Here is a 19,199-nt window from a genome sequence, read left to right as displayed (position 1 = left end):
GTGCTAATAGCGGACGAAAGAGCTATTAGATTACTGCATGCCACAGTGAACCATGAATGTCAGTCAGCATGACAGATTACATGCATCGCCAGTTAAGCGCTGTTTTGACCGCTGAAGTCTTTGCGCCTTGAGTCATTCGCTTCAGCTCGTGGACGAGATGTTTAACTTCAGAATATTTATCTTATTCAACAGAAACTGGTAAGTTCCTCGCCACCGAAAGCCTTTGTTGCCGACTAAACTAACGGCAAATCGCATAATGTAGAAGGTAGACAACATACACACCTCAAAGGTAACTATTCGACTTGCTTACAAACACGAACACAAACTGGGGTGAAGTATAGGTGATATTGTTAGTGGGGTAGGCATTATTATATGTACACCACGGTAGACAGTGATAGCTTCTGCAGATCAACCTCAAAACAAGCCGAAACCGTTTACTATCTGCTACTACAACAAAACCCTTCGAGACGGGTGATGACAACTACAGTTAGACCCACCCGAAGCGGTGTTCGAAACAAGCGGTCCATTCGATCAGTATGAGCAGCTACCACGTCTGACTTCATTACAAGATCGAACATGCGCTACTATTTATTGATTGATTAATATTATTATTCTAATATGTTATACTGAGTTTTTAATGTTGTTATAATAATCACCAACTTTATTATTGTCAGTAAAATGCTGCAATGGTGTCCGCAAAAGCAAGTACTCACTTTAGGGTCTGTTGTTTCTGGCAGAACAATGTTACATGCTGTAATAAATAGATCTTTTGTCCGCCTGCTACTCTTTGGTCTTTCTATTCGTCCTACTTGGTGTTACTGCCGGTAGCTACTCATGAAGCGAGGGCTACCACTTCAAAACATGCCGCCATTCGCCCTGTCCGCAGCGACAAGGGAGGGAGTCAGGAACTCGCACGGAGTACGAAAGTGCTCCACCACCTTTCCCCCGACCTAGGCTGTAAGCATTGCACAGATATTATGAGGTGAAGAAAAGCGGGTCTGTCTGGTGACAACACGTTTCGCGCGAATGCCATTTTCATGGATTTCACTATTTGACTGGCCAATTTTGCGCGGTCAAATTTGGATTTAGAACTTAGCTACTTGTAAAAGACTTCCCAAGAACTTACGAAAAACCTAGAGGGAGAAGGGCATTTCTACCTGGTATCGCGCTTGAATTTATCCATAATGTTACTATCAAGTGCCATTATGACGAATATTGTTTATATATGACGGTATTTTTTGAAGGGTGTGTGTGTTTTCATGTAAAAACTTGTCACATATATAGTGTATGAGCATGTATTGTATTGACCCTTGTAATCCAAAGGTTCAGCGGTTGCTACTCAACTTGGGTAATTAAAACTAAGGAAGTTAATTTGGTCTCAACTTGTCAGATAAATCCCGGGAAATTCCTTTATTTATCAAAATGTCACAACGGAGGGTATTTAGCATTGCATCTAGCCTCTTTACGAAACAATTGATGTGTATATAGTGAATAAAGAAACAAGCACACAAAACATCTGTTTTCATCATATCACTTATGTTTCAACGCAGCGTACCAAAGTGCACAATAGAATTACTTATATACGGCGAATGTAGCATTATTATTAACGACAATATCAATGCTCCGCAGTAAAAATGGCATGTTAGTCTGCAAAGTGAAACTATTAATCATAAGACATATATTGCATACGTTTTGTAAATAAATTATTCTAAATGATATTTTGTTGTCTATAATTCTACACAACCTATGTGAATTTAAAAAAGGTAATTACATAACCTCCATATGATACGTAACATATGCGACTGAATCATTTAGGGGTGAGCAAACGTTATTTAACAAATAAATAGAATGATTTAATAAATAATTTAATAAATAAAAGGAAGACCCTATTTTACATCCCTTAAGGTAGCAGGAAAATAAAATATTTAAAAAAGTAGAGAGGAAAAATTAGTAAAGTGGGGATTCTCGGACTGTCACGAACCTTCTGTTCCATGATATAAACTTTTAGTAATGTCTCAGAAGATATATTTTTAAGAAACCGATCTTTAAAAGTGCGCGATTATTATATTGCAAATCTGTTCATTGCGAACGTCGAACTATTTACAAAGTTCTTGTTTATTTGTTTACTGTTTTGGTTCTGATAATAAAAGATTCGATAGAGTACTTTATATCAATAATGCCATCTGCTCAATATCATTACTATAAAATATACAAATTTTGCACCGAACTCTCTTTGTTTCAAAGTTTGCGCCTTCCTGTGAGCGTTTTAGCGCCCACAACGTCACTTCCTCTCAAATATATCCGCCGGCTTGTTACAGCGCCCCCGTATCGTTAATGCCTGACAAGAAACCATTGAGCGAGGGATGCGGTAGTCGCAGCACTCGGCGGCAAACATATCGAGAAATGCGATGCGAAAACAGGCAACAAGCAACCACCTTTAGCTCTGTGTACTCCGCCTGCTGTTGCTGCTGCCGACGCCGTCCTCACTGCTGAAGCGGGAGTGCTGGCGCTGGCTTGTGGGTCGTCTGCTACTCCGACCCCTACTTCTGCTTCCCGTGGCCGTATGGTGACCACAATATCGGGTCCCGATAGCAGTCGGTGCCGTTGCTGCCGCCGATAGATGTCGTCGTTGTGGTGTGTGTCGTTGTTGTGAGTAGTGACACCGCGAGTGTTGTTGTTGCCAGCGCCGTTTTCATCCCTGCGTGTGCCTGTTCTCTATGAGTGCAGCGAGATTACGTACCGGAAGCACGTCGACGAGTGTATCACATAGTGTAGTGAGTGGCGCGTGCCGGTCAGGAAAAGGCTCGTGAAGGATCCGATTTGACCCCCCCCCCCCGCTTTTCACATCTTAGGGTCGTTCGCGTTCATAGCCGAACGTCCCTCCCGGCGCCACCGCCGCTGCAGCAGCAGCCAGCACGATGGCCGCTAACATGTACCGGGTGGGAGGTAAGTGGATTTATCTGAAGGCGGCATTTGTATCTATATGTGTATGCTAGGAGGCGAAAATAGTCGTCGTGCACGACCGTCGATTTCGTTAGCAACGCCGTAGTCGGAAAGACTGCGGGTGGGTGGTGGTAACGTGCCAAGGGCGGCAACGGCGGGCGCTGACTAGAACAGATCGAATCAGCGTTTGACACCGTAGAGCAATCAAGGTGCAAGATGCCCGTGTATTTTGCTCGAGTTCGAGCTAATATTCGAGAATTGACCATTGTTTGTTAATTGTTGCAAAGCTCTATTCGGCACAAAAGCGTTCTCTGCTAGCACATTCGATTGTGAAAAGCTCGAGAGAGAATGGGAGACGGAGAAAGAGTATAAATTTGGCAAAAAGTGCCCCAGCAAATAATGTGGCGTGTTAGCTGGGGGCGTCTTTTATTAATTACCTATACAGAGCTGACTGTCTTAAGAAGATAGAGGGGAAGAGGGTGGTGAGACGACAAAGTGAAATCGTTCGAAGCGGGGCTTGTTTGGATTCGAAGCCCAGACAGATCGAATGAAGAGCTGTTATGCAAGAAAGAAGAAATATAATGAATGTACTAGTGTACGAGGTTACAAAATTGCTTTTGATAAAGTACTGCAATAAGCCGTATTGATTGGTGTAAACAAAGCGTTTAGATCGATCGAACAAACACATCAGTGTAAAATTATCGATAACTGTTTGTCACCAGAAAGTCAAAGTGGACAATGGTATTCCTAATAGTAAAGAAAACCCATTAGGGCCTGACATAGTAAATAAATACAGAATGGAAAAGGCCGAGAGAGTTTAAACCTTTTTCTTAGGCGAGCGTGTCGGTACTGGAGTTGACTAACCCATAACAGGTATAATGATATGTGGCGCGCGTTTGCAAAAACTAACTGAACCTATCACGACTTGATTGAAATTCAAATTTCATTATTGAACCAGTTATTTCTTTTGATGCACGGTAGTAAAATACCCAGTATCGTGATAGTTGTGGCGAAGCCCCAGTAGTTGAGTTATCTGGCTCAGACGCAAAGGTATGGTACTTTAACTGCTTGATGAGAGTGTAGTGTGTTTTGCGTGATAATGTTTTTCGATATACATTTTAGCAAGAATCAAATAAGCTAGCTGTAAGGGGCAAGCATTTCTACAAGGTTTATAATATTAGCATAAAAAATAAATTAGGGCTTGTATATATCTTGTATATAATTCAGCGAGTGTTTCTTATTCACATGGAGGAATTATTGCTCTAGTCGTTTACAACGCAAGTAATTTATTGCTAGTTTTTTCACTCTACTTTAATTGACCAGCGGAATTCCAGTGAACTTTTGATCAAATCTCAATGCTCGATGGTTTCATATGCCTTCTGCTGGTGATGTTAAAATGAAAGGGTATTTTTGGACATAGCTATTTGGACCCATTTTCTATTCTATATTATTGATGTATTTTCTAATAAACACACATTTTGAGACAGAAATCTGAACCTATATTAGTCGAATCTGCTGATTTCACAGGCTCTAATTGGACGTCGTAAAGCTCGCACCAAGGCTAAAGTCGTTTCAGGCTTTCAACACGTGCATGCAAGATATTCTTTCGGATTGGGTTGGGTAGTCTAAACCCGTACTGTTGTCTAAAAAAAATTTGTTTAAGCCTATTAAATGTCAAAAATTTAGTTAAAGTAACAAGCGTGATTTTTTTTTTTAATTTTGTACAAATATTGTATTTGAGAGCTATTTGAGAAATTTGAAACACTCAGCACTTAACTTGTACAAGCACTTTCCTGGCAACTCCGGTAAGAAAAATCGGTCGTAGTGAGGTTTTAGAACTTCTACAGAACATAGTCTGAAAATATTGTGGTTATTTCAAAATATTGTATTTTTTTTTTCAAAATTATTAAACCAATTTTGAAAATAATTTATGTTGAAACAGTAACGCCTAAAATTGGTGACCATTGTTTATGTCAATTACGTATCGTAGCGCTGCACTCTCTTTTTTAAATGTCAGCGGGCTAGATGACATTGGTCTCTGGCTTTATTGCAAAAGAATTTCGAAAAAGGTGCGACTGACTGAAACAAGTAGGTTTCAAAGCCCTTTGAGCATGCTTGTATGTGTATACAGGCTATACATAAATGAGTTACATATTTTATTTAGCTGACAATATTTTGAAATTCAATTTGGAAATCAAGGATTGTGCAACACTATTGCGTTGCATATCTAAAGACTTCAACAATAACCTGTATTTGGTCACAAGCCTTGCTGTTGACATGTATTACGTTTTTCTTGTAAGCAAATTTTTGTATTTGGTCACTCTGTATTTGTATTAGACTGAATCTTTTTTTTTTTCAGAAACAGACTTTGTATGTTCTGCTTAACTGTGTATTTATTGCTCGACAAAACGCTTGAAAACTTAAATCGAAAGAATATGCTTTCATTTGCAAGTCCCTGATATGCGTTATCAACATAGTAATTTGAGCAGATACGCGGGGATTCGAAGATGAATTAATTTTTTCTTAGTCCAACGTAACGTGGGCCCGAAAGGTGCACAGCTGAGGCGATGTATCCAGCAACAAAATTGTTTAATAAAGAGATGCAGGTGACTATTTCTTTTCAGTATAAAAAAAAAATCGTTATCTTACATCACTAGCAGGCATATGTTTCCATATTTTTTTTAAGTTCATCCAATATGCGTTGGATATAGATAATCGCCTCACAATGGCATACAGTCTTATAATAGACTGTATGCCATTGGCATAGTCTACTTTAGCTATGAACATATGAGTCATGTTATTCTGTGTAACGCTTACTAACATGGAAGCGGTGGTTAATGGTTATTATCTTATTTTTTCACTAGTTTTGAAATTTTATCGGTGCTGTTATTTTTACAGATTATGTCTTCTTCGAGACGTCATCATCTGCTCCATATCAGATTCGTAGAATCGAGGAGCTCATCAAGACCCCCAACGGAAATGTTGAGGCCAAGGTAAAGTTACAGATCCAATTAAACGCATGCAACGCAATTAAAATAGGAATAAAGGGCGAGTTGACGTGAATATTTTAACTAAAATAAGCTCTTTGAGCTATACAGTCAAGAGAAAAGTACGATCTCACTGGTCACGGATAAAATCATTTCGACACTTAGCTTTCCACACAAGCGCAATTGTTCATAAGGATACAGCGAATAACACCTTTTTATTGGTTCCATGTAAATGGTTCTATCTAAAATAATGGGAAATTTGAGTATTAGTAAAAATGAGCGCAAACCTCGCCCTATGCGTGAACGATGGTATAGTTCTAAGCGGACTAATTTTTGAATATTGTTGCACTTTTATTGGCATACACGTCATATAGGTTATGTGTTTTTATCGGCGGAGGGATATTTCATCGAATTTGATTTCGTTAGCCGATAAGCACCAATCGGCCGTAGAAGAACATGAGAAGACCAAAGATAATAACGGAGTAACTAAGGACGCCAAAGAGGCCACCAATAAGGACAAAGATAAGGATAAAGAAGCAAGCGGTAGCCCAAAGAATGTTCTAGCGTCAACCAAGGAAAGAGAAGTGACAGGGCCCAAAACGCTTGCTTCGCTATCGGACAAGGAACGCCACCAACTTAAACATCGAGAACTGTTTCTCTCGCGTCAAGTTGAAACGTTACCTGCAACTGCCATTAGGGGAAAGTGTCACGTCACACTTCTGAATGAGACAGAAACACTTATTTCCTACCTGAATAAGGTATAATGTAGTCTTGTTGTTATCTAACGGTATGAATTATTTAATATTCATTTGTAGATAGTTCGATGTAGGGCAGAATAGTTGCATCGGATTCCATACATTATTTACATTTTTATTTAGATGTGAGGGATATACCTACTGCATGTCAAGATACAAGTAACTAATTGCGTTAGTCTGAAAGTAACTGTACTCGATGACAATGTTGGTCTCGTAGGACGATGCGTTCTTCTATTCGCTTGTCTATGATCCGGGCCAAAAAACGCTATTGGCAGATAAAGGTGAAATTCGAGTTGGTTCCAAGTACCAGGCAGAAATCCCAGCTTGGGTTCCTCCGGCTTCACGTCCTGCTACCCCGACACCTGTTGTACCACGGGAGACACTCGTATTCTCCCCGAATCATCAGCTAGACGATAAAACAATCGATCAGTTCCTTGTGATCTGTCGTTCCGTAGGTACGTTTGCTCGCGCCCTAGATTGTTCAAGCAGCGTGAAACAACCAAGTTTGCATATGAGCGCTGCAGCTGCTTCTCGAGATGTAACGCTCTTCCACGCGATGGACGCTCTACACCGGTACAACTATGACGTGAGCAAGGCACTATGTTCATTGGTTCCACAGGGAGGCCCGGTACTTTGTCGGGACGAAATGGAAGAGTGGTCCGCTTCTGAAGCCAATCTCTTTGAGGAGGCTTTGGAGAAGTACGGCAAGGATTTCAACGATATCCGGGCCGATTTTCTGCCTTGGAAAAGTTTGAAGAGTATCGTCGAGTATTATTATATGTGGAAGACAACGGATCGGTATGTGCAGCAGAAACGGGTTAAGGCTGTGGAAGCCGAATTCAAACTGAAACAGGTGTACATCCCAAATTACAACAAGAACGAAGCATCAATAGGGGCGGTTGCCGTGGGTCGACCTTGCGAAAGCTGCTATACTACTTCATGCACCCAATGGTTCTCGTGGGGTCTGGCGCATATGCAGTGCCGCCTATGCGCGTCATGTTGGCCGTACTGGAAAAAGTACGGTGGCCTGAAGTACCCGACACGAATGGAGGCTGTGGGCTCCGTAGACTTGTCAGCCGCAGGTGCTGCAGCTGGAACGACGCACAACGGCATTACGGGAGCGGCAGCGGTAGCGGTGGCATCAGGTGCGACAGCGTCGCTTTCGGCTGTATCCGTTCCGTCTGTGCCGCCATCGGTGGCACGTCCACCCGTGCCTGCATTGTCTGGCCTACCGGCACCTAATCCGGGAGTTACCCCGCTTCCGGCAGCAGCCAACCTCGCCTTGGTTCAGCAGCTGGCTACAATGAAGGATGGGCCATGTCGCTGTCCCATGTGCGGCAAGGATGTCAAGCAGAAAACGCATCTTGTGCGACATTGCATTACCAACCATGGACTAAATATGAGTTTACCTCCAGCGGCAGCTGGAGTAGCTGTGGCAGCTGCGGCAGCAGCATCGACCCAAGGTGTGGGGGTTCCACTATCGCTTATGAGGTCTTCATCACCTCGACCAATCGTCAAGACTCGTGCTGCGTTTTACTTACATACAACACCACAAACGAAACAGCTAAGACGTCAATGCAAGAGTAAGTTTTTACTAAAAGACGCTTATTTCTATATTGAATATACAGCCGGTTGTTCAACAAATCATTGCGACAAAATAAGTTGAGCTTAAGGGTTTCATCTATACTAAAATTCGATATTAGAAGAGGTAGCTTGTGACTACTGGGTCATCAAAAGCAAAAAAAAAAGTTTCAAAAAGCAGGAAGATATTTTCTTTACGGTGCTTTTGGCGGCGATACCAATAATAATTCTTCAGAGAATAATTTACCGTTAAGTTTTATTGTCCTAATGAAGATTGTTTTTAGATCAGGCGGATGAATAGTCAAAATCTGCTTCAGGGTGTAAATGTATTGTGTGCATGATATTGCGTCGGGTGCCGCTATTTTCTAACACAAAACAATTTGATGAGAATAGAAATGAGCTTTTTATCTGTAAAGGGTAACTAAATGCAATAAGTGTTTCTCTACGAAGAACATACGTGTGTAGAGCGAATCCATCTTTAATCAATTGGGTAGTCTTGCCCCTAACCGCTATGGTCAATTTTAGCTATTTGATAAAGATTGAACAAAGGAAGCTGCAAAAATTAGTAATCCCAATTTATTATTTTATGGGTATCGTATTTTTTTGGTATTTTCTATGAGAGTGAGCCCTGTAATTGGTTAAAAATAATCACAAGTATTTTTTTTCTTGTGAACGCCGTGCTATGGCGTTTATAGGCATCATTAAACCGAGACATGCGGCTCGAAATCCCTTCTCACCGGTCGACCTGACAGCGATACGAGTCGAGATGCAAACGAAACCACTGACTGGCGTCGTTCCGAAAAAAATGAAGAACCGAGGTCGCGTCGTAGACATTTCTCACCGACTGGGTACTCCGCCAACGCCTAAGCCTGACTTTCTATTGGCAACACCCGTGGAAAAACGCCCAGCACCGCTTCCCGAAGCGTTTCCGCGTAAAGCCTCTTTGAAGCGCGCAGTTGTCCAGGATGAAGCAATCGCTGCTAAAAGATTGGCACTGTTACAAGCTGAAGCGGCTATTGGATCAGTTGGTGGACAAGCAACACACTCCACTCCGCCTCCTTCAGTGGCCGCCCTCCTCGCAGGATCCACAGCGCCGTCTTCCAGTAGTGGCACAGTATCAACGCCGACTTCAGGAGCAGGGAAACCGACCCGTAAAAACATGGGAACCTGGGTACAGATTAATTTTAATCTTTTTGAAAGTATTACATTGTCGACTGAATATATATTAGTTATTCTGCGTATTCATTTTACGAAGCAGTCAATTTTCCGTGTCGGTGTTGTAGCGTAATGAACATATGTATGTTCATGCATTTTTCCATTTTGACATTTTTTTGTAAACAGATTTAATTGCTCTAAAAAATACTGCTCTAAAACTTTCATCAATCACCTCATATGATAAATATTGATAATTTACTAGTTCCTCAGATAATGAGCTATTTTTCTAACCAATACACTGCTTCTTTTTCGTTTACCTCACATTGGTTATTAAATCAGTGTCCGATACAGGGTGACGCTCCGGATGACCTGTTCTTCAAAGCTACTCCAGCTACAAAACGACTTCGCAAATCGAGCCTAACAGTGCAGCAGATACGGCGATTTGCTCGGCGAGCAACCAAATGCATGTTCAACATGAACAGACCTTAGTCTCATTCAACATCTTACTGAAGACCCTTGATTTTTCCTCCGTAATTGATATCTTAATCTTTAGCTACATTCGTTTCTTCTTTGTCGTTTCTTGATGAGCTACGTGTGTGCGCATTCTTTGTACTAGTACATGTGGCCAGTCGAAAAAACCTTACTTTCTTCTTCAAGAGAACAACTCCAGAGTGATGAAAACGTACTGTAGCATAGTTAATTTTTAGACCAAGCATACGGTTCGTGACGATGATTCTATGTGAAATTAAATTTAATTTTTGCACGCACATCCCCATTTACTTTTGACGTCCGTAGGAGAGCAGTGGTACAAGCGGGGGGCTTTGCAGTCAGTTTTCAGCAAATAGCATAAGCATTATTAAATATCGGATGACGAACGTCATTGTACGATAAGGTACGCAAAATATTTATTGACACGTGACAGCAGGTGAACAAAGATATAATTTTCTGACTAGTAGTACAGTAGTAAATTTGCAAACCTAAGGTTTAGCATTAACTAACTTTAGGATTGCTTTGTATGAATGCTTGTAAAATCCGAAGTTAGCAGGCCAATGAGATAATTGTGGTGGCCAATAATATTAATTATGAATAACTGATATGACAGTAATGATAGTTTGAAGAGTTAGACAACAACCCTAAACACATGGGTAGCAGATCGTAACTTATATTAAAACAAGTTTCAATGTATCGTGTTTGCGTTCGACGAACGCATGTGTAGAGAGAGAAAAAGCAGAGGCTGATATAAGGTATACACACATATGAAAGGTTAATTAAAAAGGTATATGGTGTATACAAATATAAATACAAGTATACATAAAGAAATCTGTAGACTGTACCTATTTATGACAACGACATGATATACAATTATAGAAAAGTAAAAGGTGCAGAAAAAGATAGTGGTAAGTGTGATTATGCGTCAGACGTTGAAGCGGTGTCGTTCAATTGTAGAATAACTAAAAACTATGAATATATACATACATACACATGGGTGAAGAATAAAATAAAATCATTCTACGAAAGTTAGAAGCGTTTTTTATTGCTCCTGGAGCTGTCCTCATATGGCCCGGAGCAACGATTGAAAGTGACTACCGTTATTTTCCTCCCAAAAAGTAAACACTCTTCACAAAGACAGACCGACCGGAATGAATGAACTGTGTGGTAATTTTCAGTTCATATTAAGGGGTGTTGCATGTATCAAAAGAGCGGGAGATCTCATATATCATTAAAAAAATGGGCCCCGTTCGAATATTGGCAAAGCTAAGGAAATAAAACATGATGGCGGGTCTTAAGAATGTCTCGGAGCTACGTGCTCTGGACTATTAAACCGCTGATGAGTATTAATTTTTCATGCGTAAGACTCGGGTTGTACTAGATCGATATAGATAAGAAAAATGCGCAATTCCAGTATTGAATGGACTACGAACAAACGTCTTGCAAAACCAAGAATACCCGCACATTCGATTTCTTTTAGCAAGTATAACTTCTTGCTGGCAACTTCCCATTAAGTGAGCGTTTACGATAGCACACGGCTTGCATAACGCATAACCCGTTGTAATTTTTCTCTTAGAATGTTCCATATTCCACCGCGTCTATCTTTCAAGTCTCTCTCTATCAAGTCGACATAAGTTACGAAAAGGCTGAATTTCAGTCATCAGGTGCCTATTTTTTATCGCGTCGATTTTTACCGTAATCAAATATTGATCTCAAACAGCTTGTTGTTTTGCATATATCATCAAATGTTAAATGATTTGCGGTCTGCGAAGACCCTACTCAATTATTGCTCGCTAATCTACGCCAGCTGACAACCCGTTTTAAGCTCCATTTTTATCAAATGTCTGATGTAAATTTTTTTCTGCAAACTGATGCAGTTTGTAAAGGTACTTTAAATAGTTGGAAGTCACCCACGACTTCATCATTGACCTTTATGACGTTGAACTGAAATTCTACGAAAGACACAGACATATTTTCGAGTATATAATATGTAGAATTATTATTATCTATAATTGTAAGTTGAAGCCTTTCTACTTCTTTTCATCCATTCCATATGTGTTAAGCATTCATATAAGTTGTATCTGCGATCTAAACAATTTCACCTTCTTTTGATAACTTTTTTACAATCACGTTTTTGTATGCGGAGAAATAATACATGAAAATCTTAATTCTTGAAAAATATAGCTCTAATTCTGTCTACAACTTCCGGTATCTAGACATTTTCAATTACTCTTGCGACCAAAAGGGAAGAGAATGACAAGTGGCTACCACTCGCTGCTTGTTTCTATATTCAGCCGTAATATAACTTGTAATATAAGCCTTGGGACTACTCTTATTGATGCATCGTGCTAGAAGTTTAAAGCGCTCATTCTAATGCTTCTGAAATCCTAGTCACAATTCCTGTGTATCTTTGTAAGACTAGAATATAGGTTTGCTTTAAACTTTTGTGGCAGATCAATAAGAAGCGCAACCTACAGGTTACCTTTAACTAAAATAGCTGTTTTAAAAGTCGCCAAGCACGCTTGGCAGAGGTACCGCTTGATTATTAGCATCGTTGTTTTTTTTTGCTTTTTCAAAACGTTCTTTCGTGGAAGTATAATCGGTAGCATTACCCACACAGTTTTCTACTAGAAGGACTATGAATATTTTTCACTTAGGAATGCTCACGTACGTTGTATGATTTTCATGGTCTCAGTGCATTGATTTAAAACTACTTGAGTATATTTCGACTTTTAGATTACGTTTAAAAAATGATGCAGTACGTTGAATAATTAAGGGACTTTCAACCCAAAACGCTTACAGAGCTTACCGTCTCTTCTTTTACTATTTATAGCCCCGTAATTACGTCTCGAACAACTGACCATTTTATTATCATTTATGTTAGCCTAACCGGAAAAAATTCCCTAGACATATCAATTTTATCGTTTCACGGTGTCTGAAAACGGATATCGATTTTTCTTTTTGTATTCTTCGTCTGCACAGTTCGTTGCTACTCTTTATCGTACTCCACGGGCGGCGATAACTCGCTAATCATTTAGTACGTTCGCAACCCGATTGTGGGTGAACTGTATGTGCATCCCAGAGATTTTATTTCAGACTCAAACACTAGTTTCGAAGTTCTTAAGTTCCCGGGCATTAAAGCTGTCTTTGTATTATTTGTGTGTTCAAACAACTAATTGCGCTAACTGCATACAAATCTCGGTGTGATCCTTACCATTTACACATGCATGAGTGGTGCCATGCGTTATTCTAATCCCGGCATAAACAATCAGTAAAAGCATTAAAAATTGTCATTTGATTCAGATTCATTGGTATCAATGGCTGTCAGCTTTCAGTGATCCTTAATCGTTTCGTCGATAATATTCGTCAAGCGACTCGCATGTGATTTAGGCCAGCATTGCACTTCATTTTCTGTCTGCTTCTTTGTCCTAGCCTCAAACAACACCTACTGGACCAATTTTTTAGTTCCATCATGTTACACTTAATGTCAGCATTATATACAGGCACACCGCTTTCGTGCACATTCTAACGCACATCGATTCCGCTGGCTAATGTTGTTATTTTCAGTGTCCCTACTATATCAAGAATCTCACCTGAAACGGCAGCATCAGTTTTTTTTTGAAACCCCAGCACTTTTTAGACACAGCACCCTGTTCAATTTTGTAGAAGTTGAGCTGTTAGCTAGCGTTAAATTCAACTGCGTTCGGAACTGGATCACTCAGCGAATCATCTGGTTTGGGTCACATGTTAGCCTTATGTTGTTTCGACATTTTCAGCCCATGAGGACAATGATTTGCTTCTCTTAATACTACCTTATCCATCATAAGTGTAGTTTAACTAGCTAACAGCAACAATTGACAGGTTAGGTGTGCCCTACCAGTTTAAAGAAGCTACTTAGATTTTGGGAAAACCGTGGAAAGCTTATATCGCACCTTCGCAGGAAACAAGCGATAACAAAAATAATTGCAGCCTATTTGCTTTTTAGCATCTCCACATTATATAAACAAATGGTTTTTAATGCATAATACGATTCTAGCTGTTTGAAATATTCGAAGGCTTCATAAGTTTGTGTACATATTCTGCAATATTGAAAACGATTTTTATAAATTGGATACTGCAAACAGGAATAGATTCACTATGGGACCACTGATTCGTTTGTTGATCGTTTCTAAGTATGAATTTCTCACTCTTTGTCAGTACATTCGGATGACGGATTGCTCTGATGTCCCTCTCTCAGCAAGACATTGCTGAAACAATTTTTTAAGACTGGAGGGAAACAAAGTGCAAGGACACTCAGGACATTAGCTTATTCTATTCGGTCATGTGTTTTCGGTGACCGGCAGGCGTCAGAATCACTCTCTTACCATTACTGGCTATGCTAAAAAATAGATCGGCTTCTATTTGCTACGTACCTTGTTATAATGATCATAATTATTTTATATCAATCACCTTGGAATAAACAGTATATCACTATTTATAGCACCACCTGGTCATTGCCTCGTCAGTATATTTATCCTCTATACGCTTTGAGCATATGGAAAAGAAAAATGAAGGGCAAATGTTATTCTATTAATATACTTGACCGAATATATTTTACTTACATATCTTTCTAATTTTGTACTAAAACGCCGTTTCGTGAGTCCAAAAGAAGCTCCCATATGTAAACAAAGCTGGTGATTCTAGTTCCACTAGTACATCATACCTCAATGCTACGGAGCCAGGTTTTTACCGTGATTGAAATGTGCTGGAAAATATCGGAGATCATTTTGCTTCGCCTGAAGATTTCCTTGAAATAATCAACAACACGTTCTTAAAATACGTGTCGCTTTGGCCTTACGTCCAGTTAATGCTTCAAGGTAGCATTCATTGTACGGCCCTATATGTCCGCCTTGATCCAATTTAACCCTGCTGAGGTCAGCAACGTATAAACAATCAGGGACATTATTATATCAAGGTTTAGAGTGCTAAATCTAACATATTTAGTATTAGTTTCCGAATGATGTTTCAGAATGCCTCTTGCGTGCACGTTCTGACTCCTTTTTACAGTTGTTTTGCGTAAGGACTGCTGCCGAATAAAAATCGTATGGTCGTTGTTGTGAAATATGGTATCGTTATTAGTTGACTTCTCTCAGGTACATATCTAACCAGTACATATTAGTATTCTAATTAATTGAAGTTCAATCAAACTGTTCTAGTTGTTATATAACTAACAACGGTATTGTAATCAACAAATAGTAGCGTTATTATTTCTGATTTTTTAATCTGTATAATTAGGGTCTCCATAAAAGGGGGTTAAATCAAACCACTTGGTTAGCGAATGTAGGAGTTCTCAGATTTCATATTCATAAGATTTTCGCGTTGATCCCATACGAGATAACTGTTGACAATGTAAACCGTTACAATCTGTATGAGTAAGAATCATTATTTTTATAGCGTGATTATCAACCCCAAAAATATCGGACAACCCTATTTCAGACAAATCGGATTCTTAGGGATAAACACTCAGGTGACGATATAAAAATTTAGATGATTACATATAATATAGTTAGCTGCTACTTTTTTGCTATAGTAAATCCGGAAGGTAAATCAAATCAGCGGGTTCGGTTGTTTCGTCCGCCACAAAATTGAGACTGTTTGCAACGTTTGATCACTTTGTAAAAATATTTTGCATTAATGGCCCAGCGACGCAAATCGCCGTTAGAACTTGAACATATATGGTCAATTCGAATTTGGAAACGCATTTTGATAGTTTCGAATCCCGTATAACTACTCTCATTGACCTTATTTCACCAATGCCTCACTAAATAATAACAACAATGGTACGATTATAACTGTCCTATTGCTATTCAGTACGAAGTTGTTTCGACGATTAATTAGATAGCGTTTCTGCTGTTTACCTTTGATACATGCACCTCCTCAATATAACTGACCGTAACAGACGAGTAAAAACAAAATATTTGTTGGTACATAAATACACTTTATCGTTTTCATTTTAGTTTTACTCGTGTCATGACATTTTTGCCTCCACAGTATTTTTTTTATATAATTATTAATACTAGTTAGAATACAACATTTCTTGAACACGCAGAAACAACGGGAACTCCTTTTATCTATCCGAAGTAGATCGTATTTTTTCTTATTTCTCTTTCCTACTGTCTTTCCTTCTCTGTCCATAATAATTATGAACGAAAATATTTTCGTAGTGTTTCTATCATATCATTTATACTTCAATTATTTCTTGTTCTTCGTTAATTATCCATGTTGTCTCGGTTTACGTCCGGCCGCATGTTTCATTTTTGTTTGCCCACCTACTTATCAGTATTACTTCTTCGATTTCTAACCGCTCGTATTTCTTGCTCTTCCGGTCTACCTCTTTATATGTAAATATACAGGGTACCACGAATTTTCTCTCCTCACTTTGTATATGAATTCTATGATTATTGTTATAATTGTTCTCTCAATGGGCCACTACAATATTGTCTTCATCCTCATTAAACTTACCGCAATCACACATGCGTTCACTTAGACACTCGCACACCCACAGATTGCCCCCTATGCTAGTTTAGGTGTGACATGTGATCACCATTACATTAGGACAAATCGTACATATTTATTGGTAGTTAGATTCATATACCCGTCCTGAAAACCGTTTACCAGTCCTATCCAGTTTGATTCTATCAAGTTTTTGTGGGATTCGGCTATTTTTTCCGCACCTGCAGGACACAGGTACGATAAAGCGACGATATTATTTTCGAGTTCTAATGAGCAGAATGCCGAGAACTGTTTTTACGACCATTCGTATAATGATGATGTGTCTGAGAACAATTGTGTGCCACCAATCTGGTTTACAGAGGGCGATTCAGATCAAGTGTGACCAACGTGCGACCACCGTTTAATATTTTTTCAGTTATTTTCCCAACGTGAAACATTCATTTTACATATATCTGAATTACTTGTGCAGGTTATATTAATGTAGAATAATTCGAGATAACATTACTACGTAGCTGTGATAGTTAGACTAGTAACAAAAAACGTAAAAATAATATCCTGTGAAGTGAGCTGGAGAGCGCTATAGCTACCAAAATGTAGACATCATGGGCAGCTTTGCATGAAGCAGCTTTCGACGACAGTTTTTTACATAAGCATTTATCACGAATATATATATTTTCTTGTTATAGGTCAGCTTCCATTGTTGTTTACAGTGAAGAACAGATTCAAACTAACTTTTTTACTTTACAGAAATAAGTGAGATACGCATATAGTCGCAACGAATCACAAAGATAATGATATATACTATACGGTGTACAAATATATGAGCATGTTTGAAGCCGTAACGAAAAAAGCTAATCATACTCACCCAGTAATAACATTCTGTTCGTTTATAAAGAAATAAAACTTCAAATAAAAGAATACAGAGCTGAAGCTCGCCTAGAAAACAACGGTCTGTTTTCTCTCTGTTAAGCGTCAGCTCATTACAAACGAAACAGCCGTATTTATCCAGGCGACTTGGTATGCTTCGGTGGCATAGGATAGTATATTTTTTTTAGTAAAAGGTTTTATAATAATTACACCGATGTCAAAACACTACTACTACTACTACTACTACTACTGCTGCCGCTGCTGTGAATATTACCGATATTAAATCGCAGAATAAATGTTTATTACCCTAGTATTCGAATATGCATTTATCTGTTAAATCCCCTTAAGATTGCAAAACAATAGACCATGTTGATCTTATCTTCGTGATGATATAGTGGCGCGTTTTTTTGCGAAGCTTACGGGTACGTGGTGACCTTCTGAGTTGGTAAACTGGTCCTAGACACACTTCGCTTCGTGCTACGGGCTAAGCGTCTAAAGTAATGTTAGCGGCAGTACCGTACATAGAATTCGAAACTTATTTAGCTCATGTTGATCCTGAACACTGCAAAATAGCAGTAGTAATGCCAACGTGAGCCCACAATCACAACAAACCATTGTCCTCTAGGTCTGTCTCCACACCTATAATGCATGCATCCATATTTCAATCAATAACATAATATTGCCATCACGCTGTATTTGACTTGACTTCCCATGATGCCCTTCTATACGTGTTGATGAGCAGACGTTATTCGTCAACGTCGTGTTCGGATTGTCGCCTTTGATCTGATTTCAACTCAAAGGCCACAATTTGAAAAATGGGGGTTAAAAAAATACTGATTGAAAATAAAAACTAATCGAGCCCAAGTTAACATAGAAAATAAATAGGTAAAATCTCGCTGTGGTTTAGTTTTCGTTATCAGTCTCAATGTATCATTGTTGCGTTTGGACAGATGACAAAGAGATCACCGATACTCTGAAAACTGTTACAGTTGAATTTTTTTTTTTTTGCTAGTAATCGCCGACGCGTACGCTTTCAAAGAAAAACGGGGAAGACTTTTACTGAGGAATGGCATCACGATTGTTGTAAACAACATGGTTTTTGGGGGTGACTTTTTAAGAAGGGGCCTCGTTCAAAATAGTCAACTTGTTCGCGGTGCATTTTCAATCCTGTGCCATTAGAAAATAATTATGGATAATAGACAAGTATTTGTAATAAAACAGATAATGTTAGAATCCTTATGTTACTGCATGAGTACCAATACATTACAGATAGACGTCGTTCGCCACATTTTTTAGAATTCGTTTTATCTACAGTGGCCAGCTATTGGCACACGAATTGCACTAAACTACAAAAGTTAGTGCATAACTAGATACGTGCCTAGTACGAAATGTGATAATAACGATTGTAGTAGTAACGGCGATTACGGTTGTCGCTATTGTTGTAGCAGATTTCTATATAATTCGCCCCGGTCGCACAAGTTTCAGACACGTTGTTTTTTTGTCTAGATTGCTTGTTAGATTTCATTCGGTTATTTATGAACTACCATATTGTTTTTTTTTCATTGTTTTCAGGTATCTCTCTATGGACAATATCAGCGTCGCCTGCCCACTATTCAGTGATGTCTCTTTGGACTGCAGTTATTTCGCATTGTTTGCAACTAGCTTTTGAAGCCTCGTGAAATATTTCGCTGTCAGTGTGCCTTGGGACAAAATCATTTTTGTCTTATTTCTTTGCCACCACTATCTTTTTTGAGGGGCGGTGCACATTGAGTGCGTACGTGTGGGATTCGACTGGTTCTGCTTGTTCATTCTTATTTGTTTTTTTTTAAATTTTATCATTCTCATTATTACTAATTATTTATAGCGATCATTCTATTCCCTTATAGCGGTGGCCTATTCCTTCATCGCAAAGATATAGTTTATATATATA

The 19,199-nt window shown here is 39.1% G+C and overlaps 2 protein-coding genes across 6 annotated transcripts in view; one reads left to right on the top strand and one right to left on the bottom strand.

Annotated features, from left to right (window-relative positions):
• Position 1: 1 nt before the first annotated feature.
• Positions 2-10,938, top strand: MTA1-like (metastasis associated 1-like). Of its 5 annotated transcripts, XM_022796018.2 has the most exons (7): positions 2-198; positions 2,319-2,946; positions 5,842-5,936; positions 6,305-6,688; positions 6,903-8,268; positions 8,962-9,437; positions 9,761-10,938. In XM_022796018.2, the coding sequence occupies exons 2-7, from the start codon at positions 2,919-2,921 to the stop codon at positions 9,908-9,910; spliced, it is 2,499 nt and encodes an 832-aa protein (XP_022651753.1). In that variant the 5' UTR covers positions 2-198; positions 2,319-2,918; the 3' UTR covers positions 9,911-10,938. The 5 variants fall into 5 exon arrangements, with proteins under 5 accessions (XP_022651753.1, XP_022651754.1, XP_022651755.1 ...); XM_022796019.2 differs by lacking the exon at positions 2,319-2,946; XM_022796020.2 differs by lacking the exons at positions 2-198; positions 2,319-2,946 and adding an exon at positions 3,560-3,816.
• Positions 10,939-15,866: 4,928 nt separating this feature from the next.
• The window catches only part of Reps (RALBP1 associated Eps domain containing), a gene marked incomplete in the record, with an annotated part of 26,168 nt that continues 22,835 nt past the window's right edge, over positions 15,867-19,199 (bottom strand). Inside the window, 1 exon segment of the mRNA XM_022800063.2 lies at positions 15,867-19,199.

Source organism: Varroa destructor, unplaced genomic scaffold (genome assembly GCF_002443255.2).
Source record: "Varroa destructor unplaced genomic scaffold, Vdes_3.0 BEIS01000003.1, whole genome shotgun sequence".
NCBI classification, from domain to species: domain Eukaryota; kingdom Metazoa; phylum Arthropoda; class Arachnida; order Mesostigmata; family Varroidae; genus Varroa; species Varroa destructor.
This window is presented reverse-complemented; position numbering and strand designations above follow the sequence as displayed.

What these genes read in the sequence shown, in the direction of transcription:
- MTA1-like (XM_022796018.2), top strand. Translation starts at nt 2,919, where the DNA reads ATGGCCGCTAACATGTACCGGGTGGGAG. An exon ending in TAACATGTACCGGGTGGGAG is followed by an intron (nt 2,947 to 5,841) that starts GTAAGTGGATTT and finishes TTATTTTTACAG; the next exon opens with ATTATGTCTTCTTCGAGACG. An exon ending in ACGGAAATGTTGAGGCCAAG is followed by an intron (nt 5,937 to 6,304) that starts GTAAAGTTACAG and finishes CACGTCATATAG; the next exon opens with GTTATGTGTTTTTATCGGCG.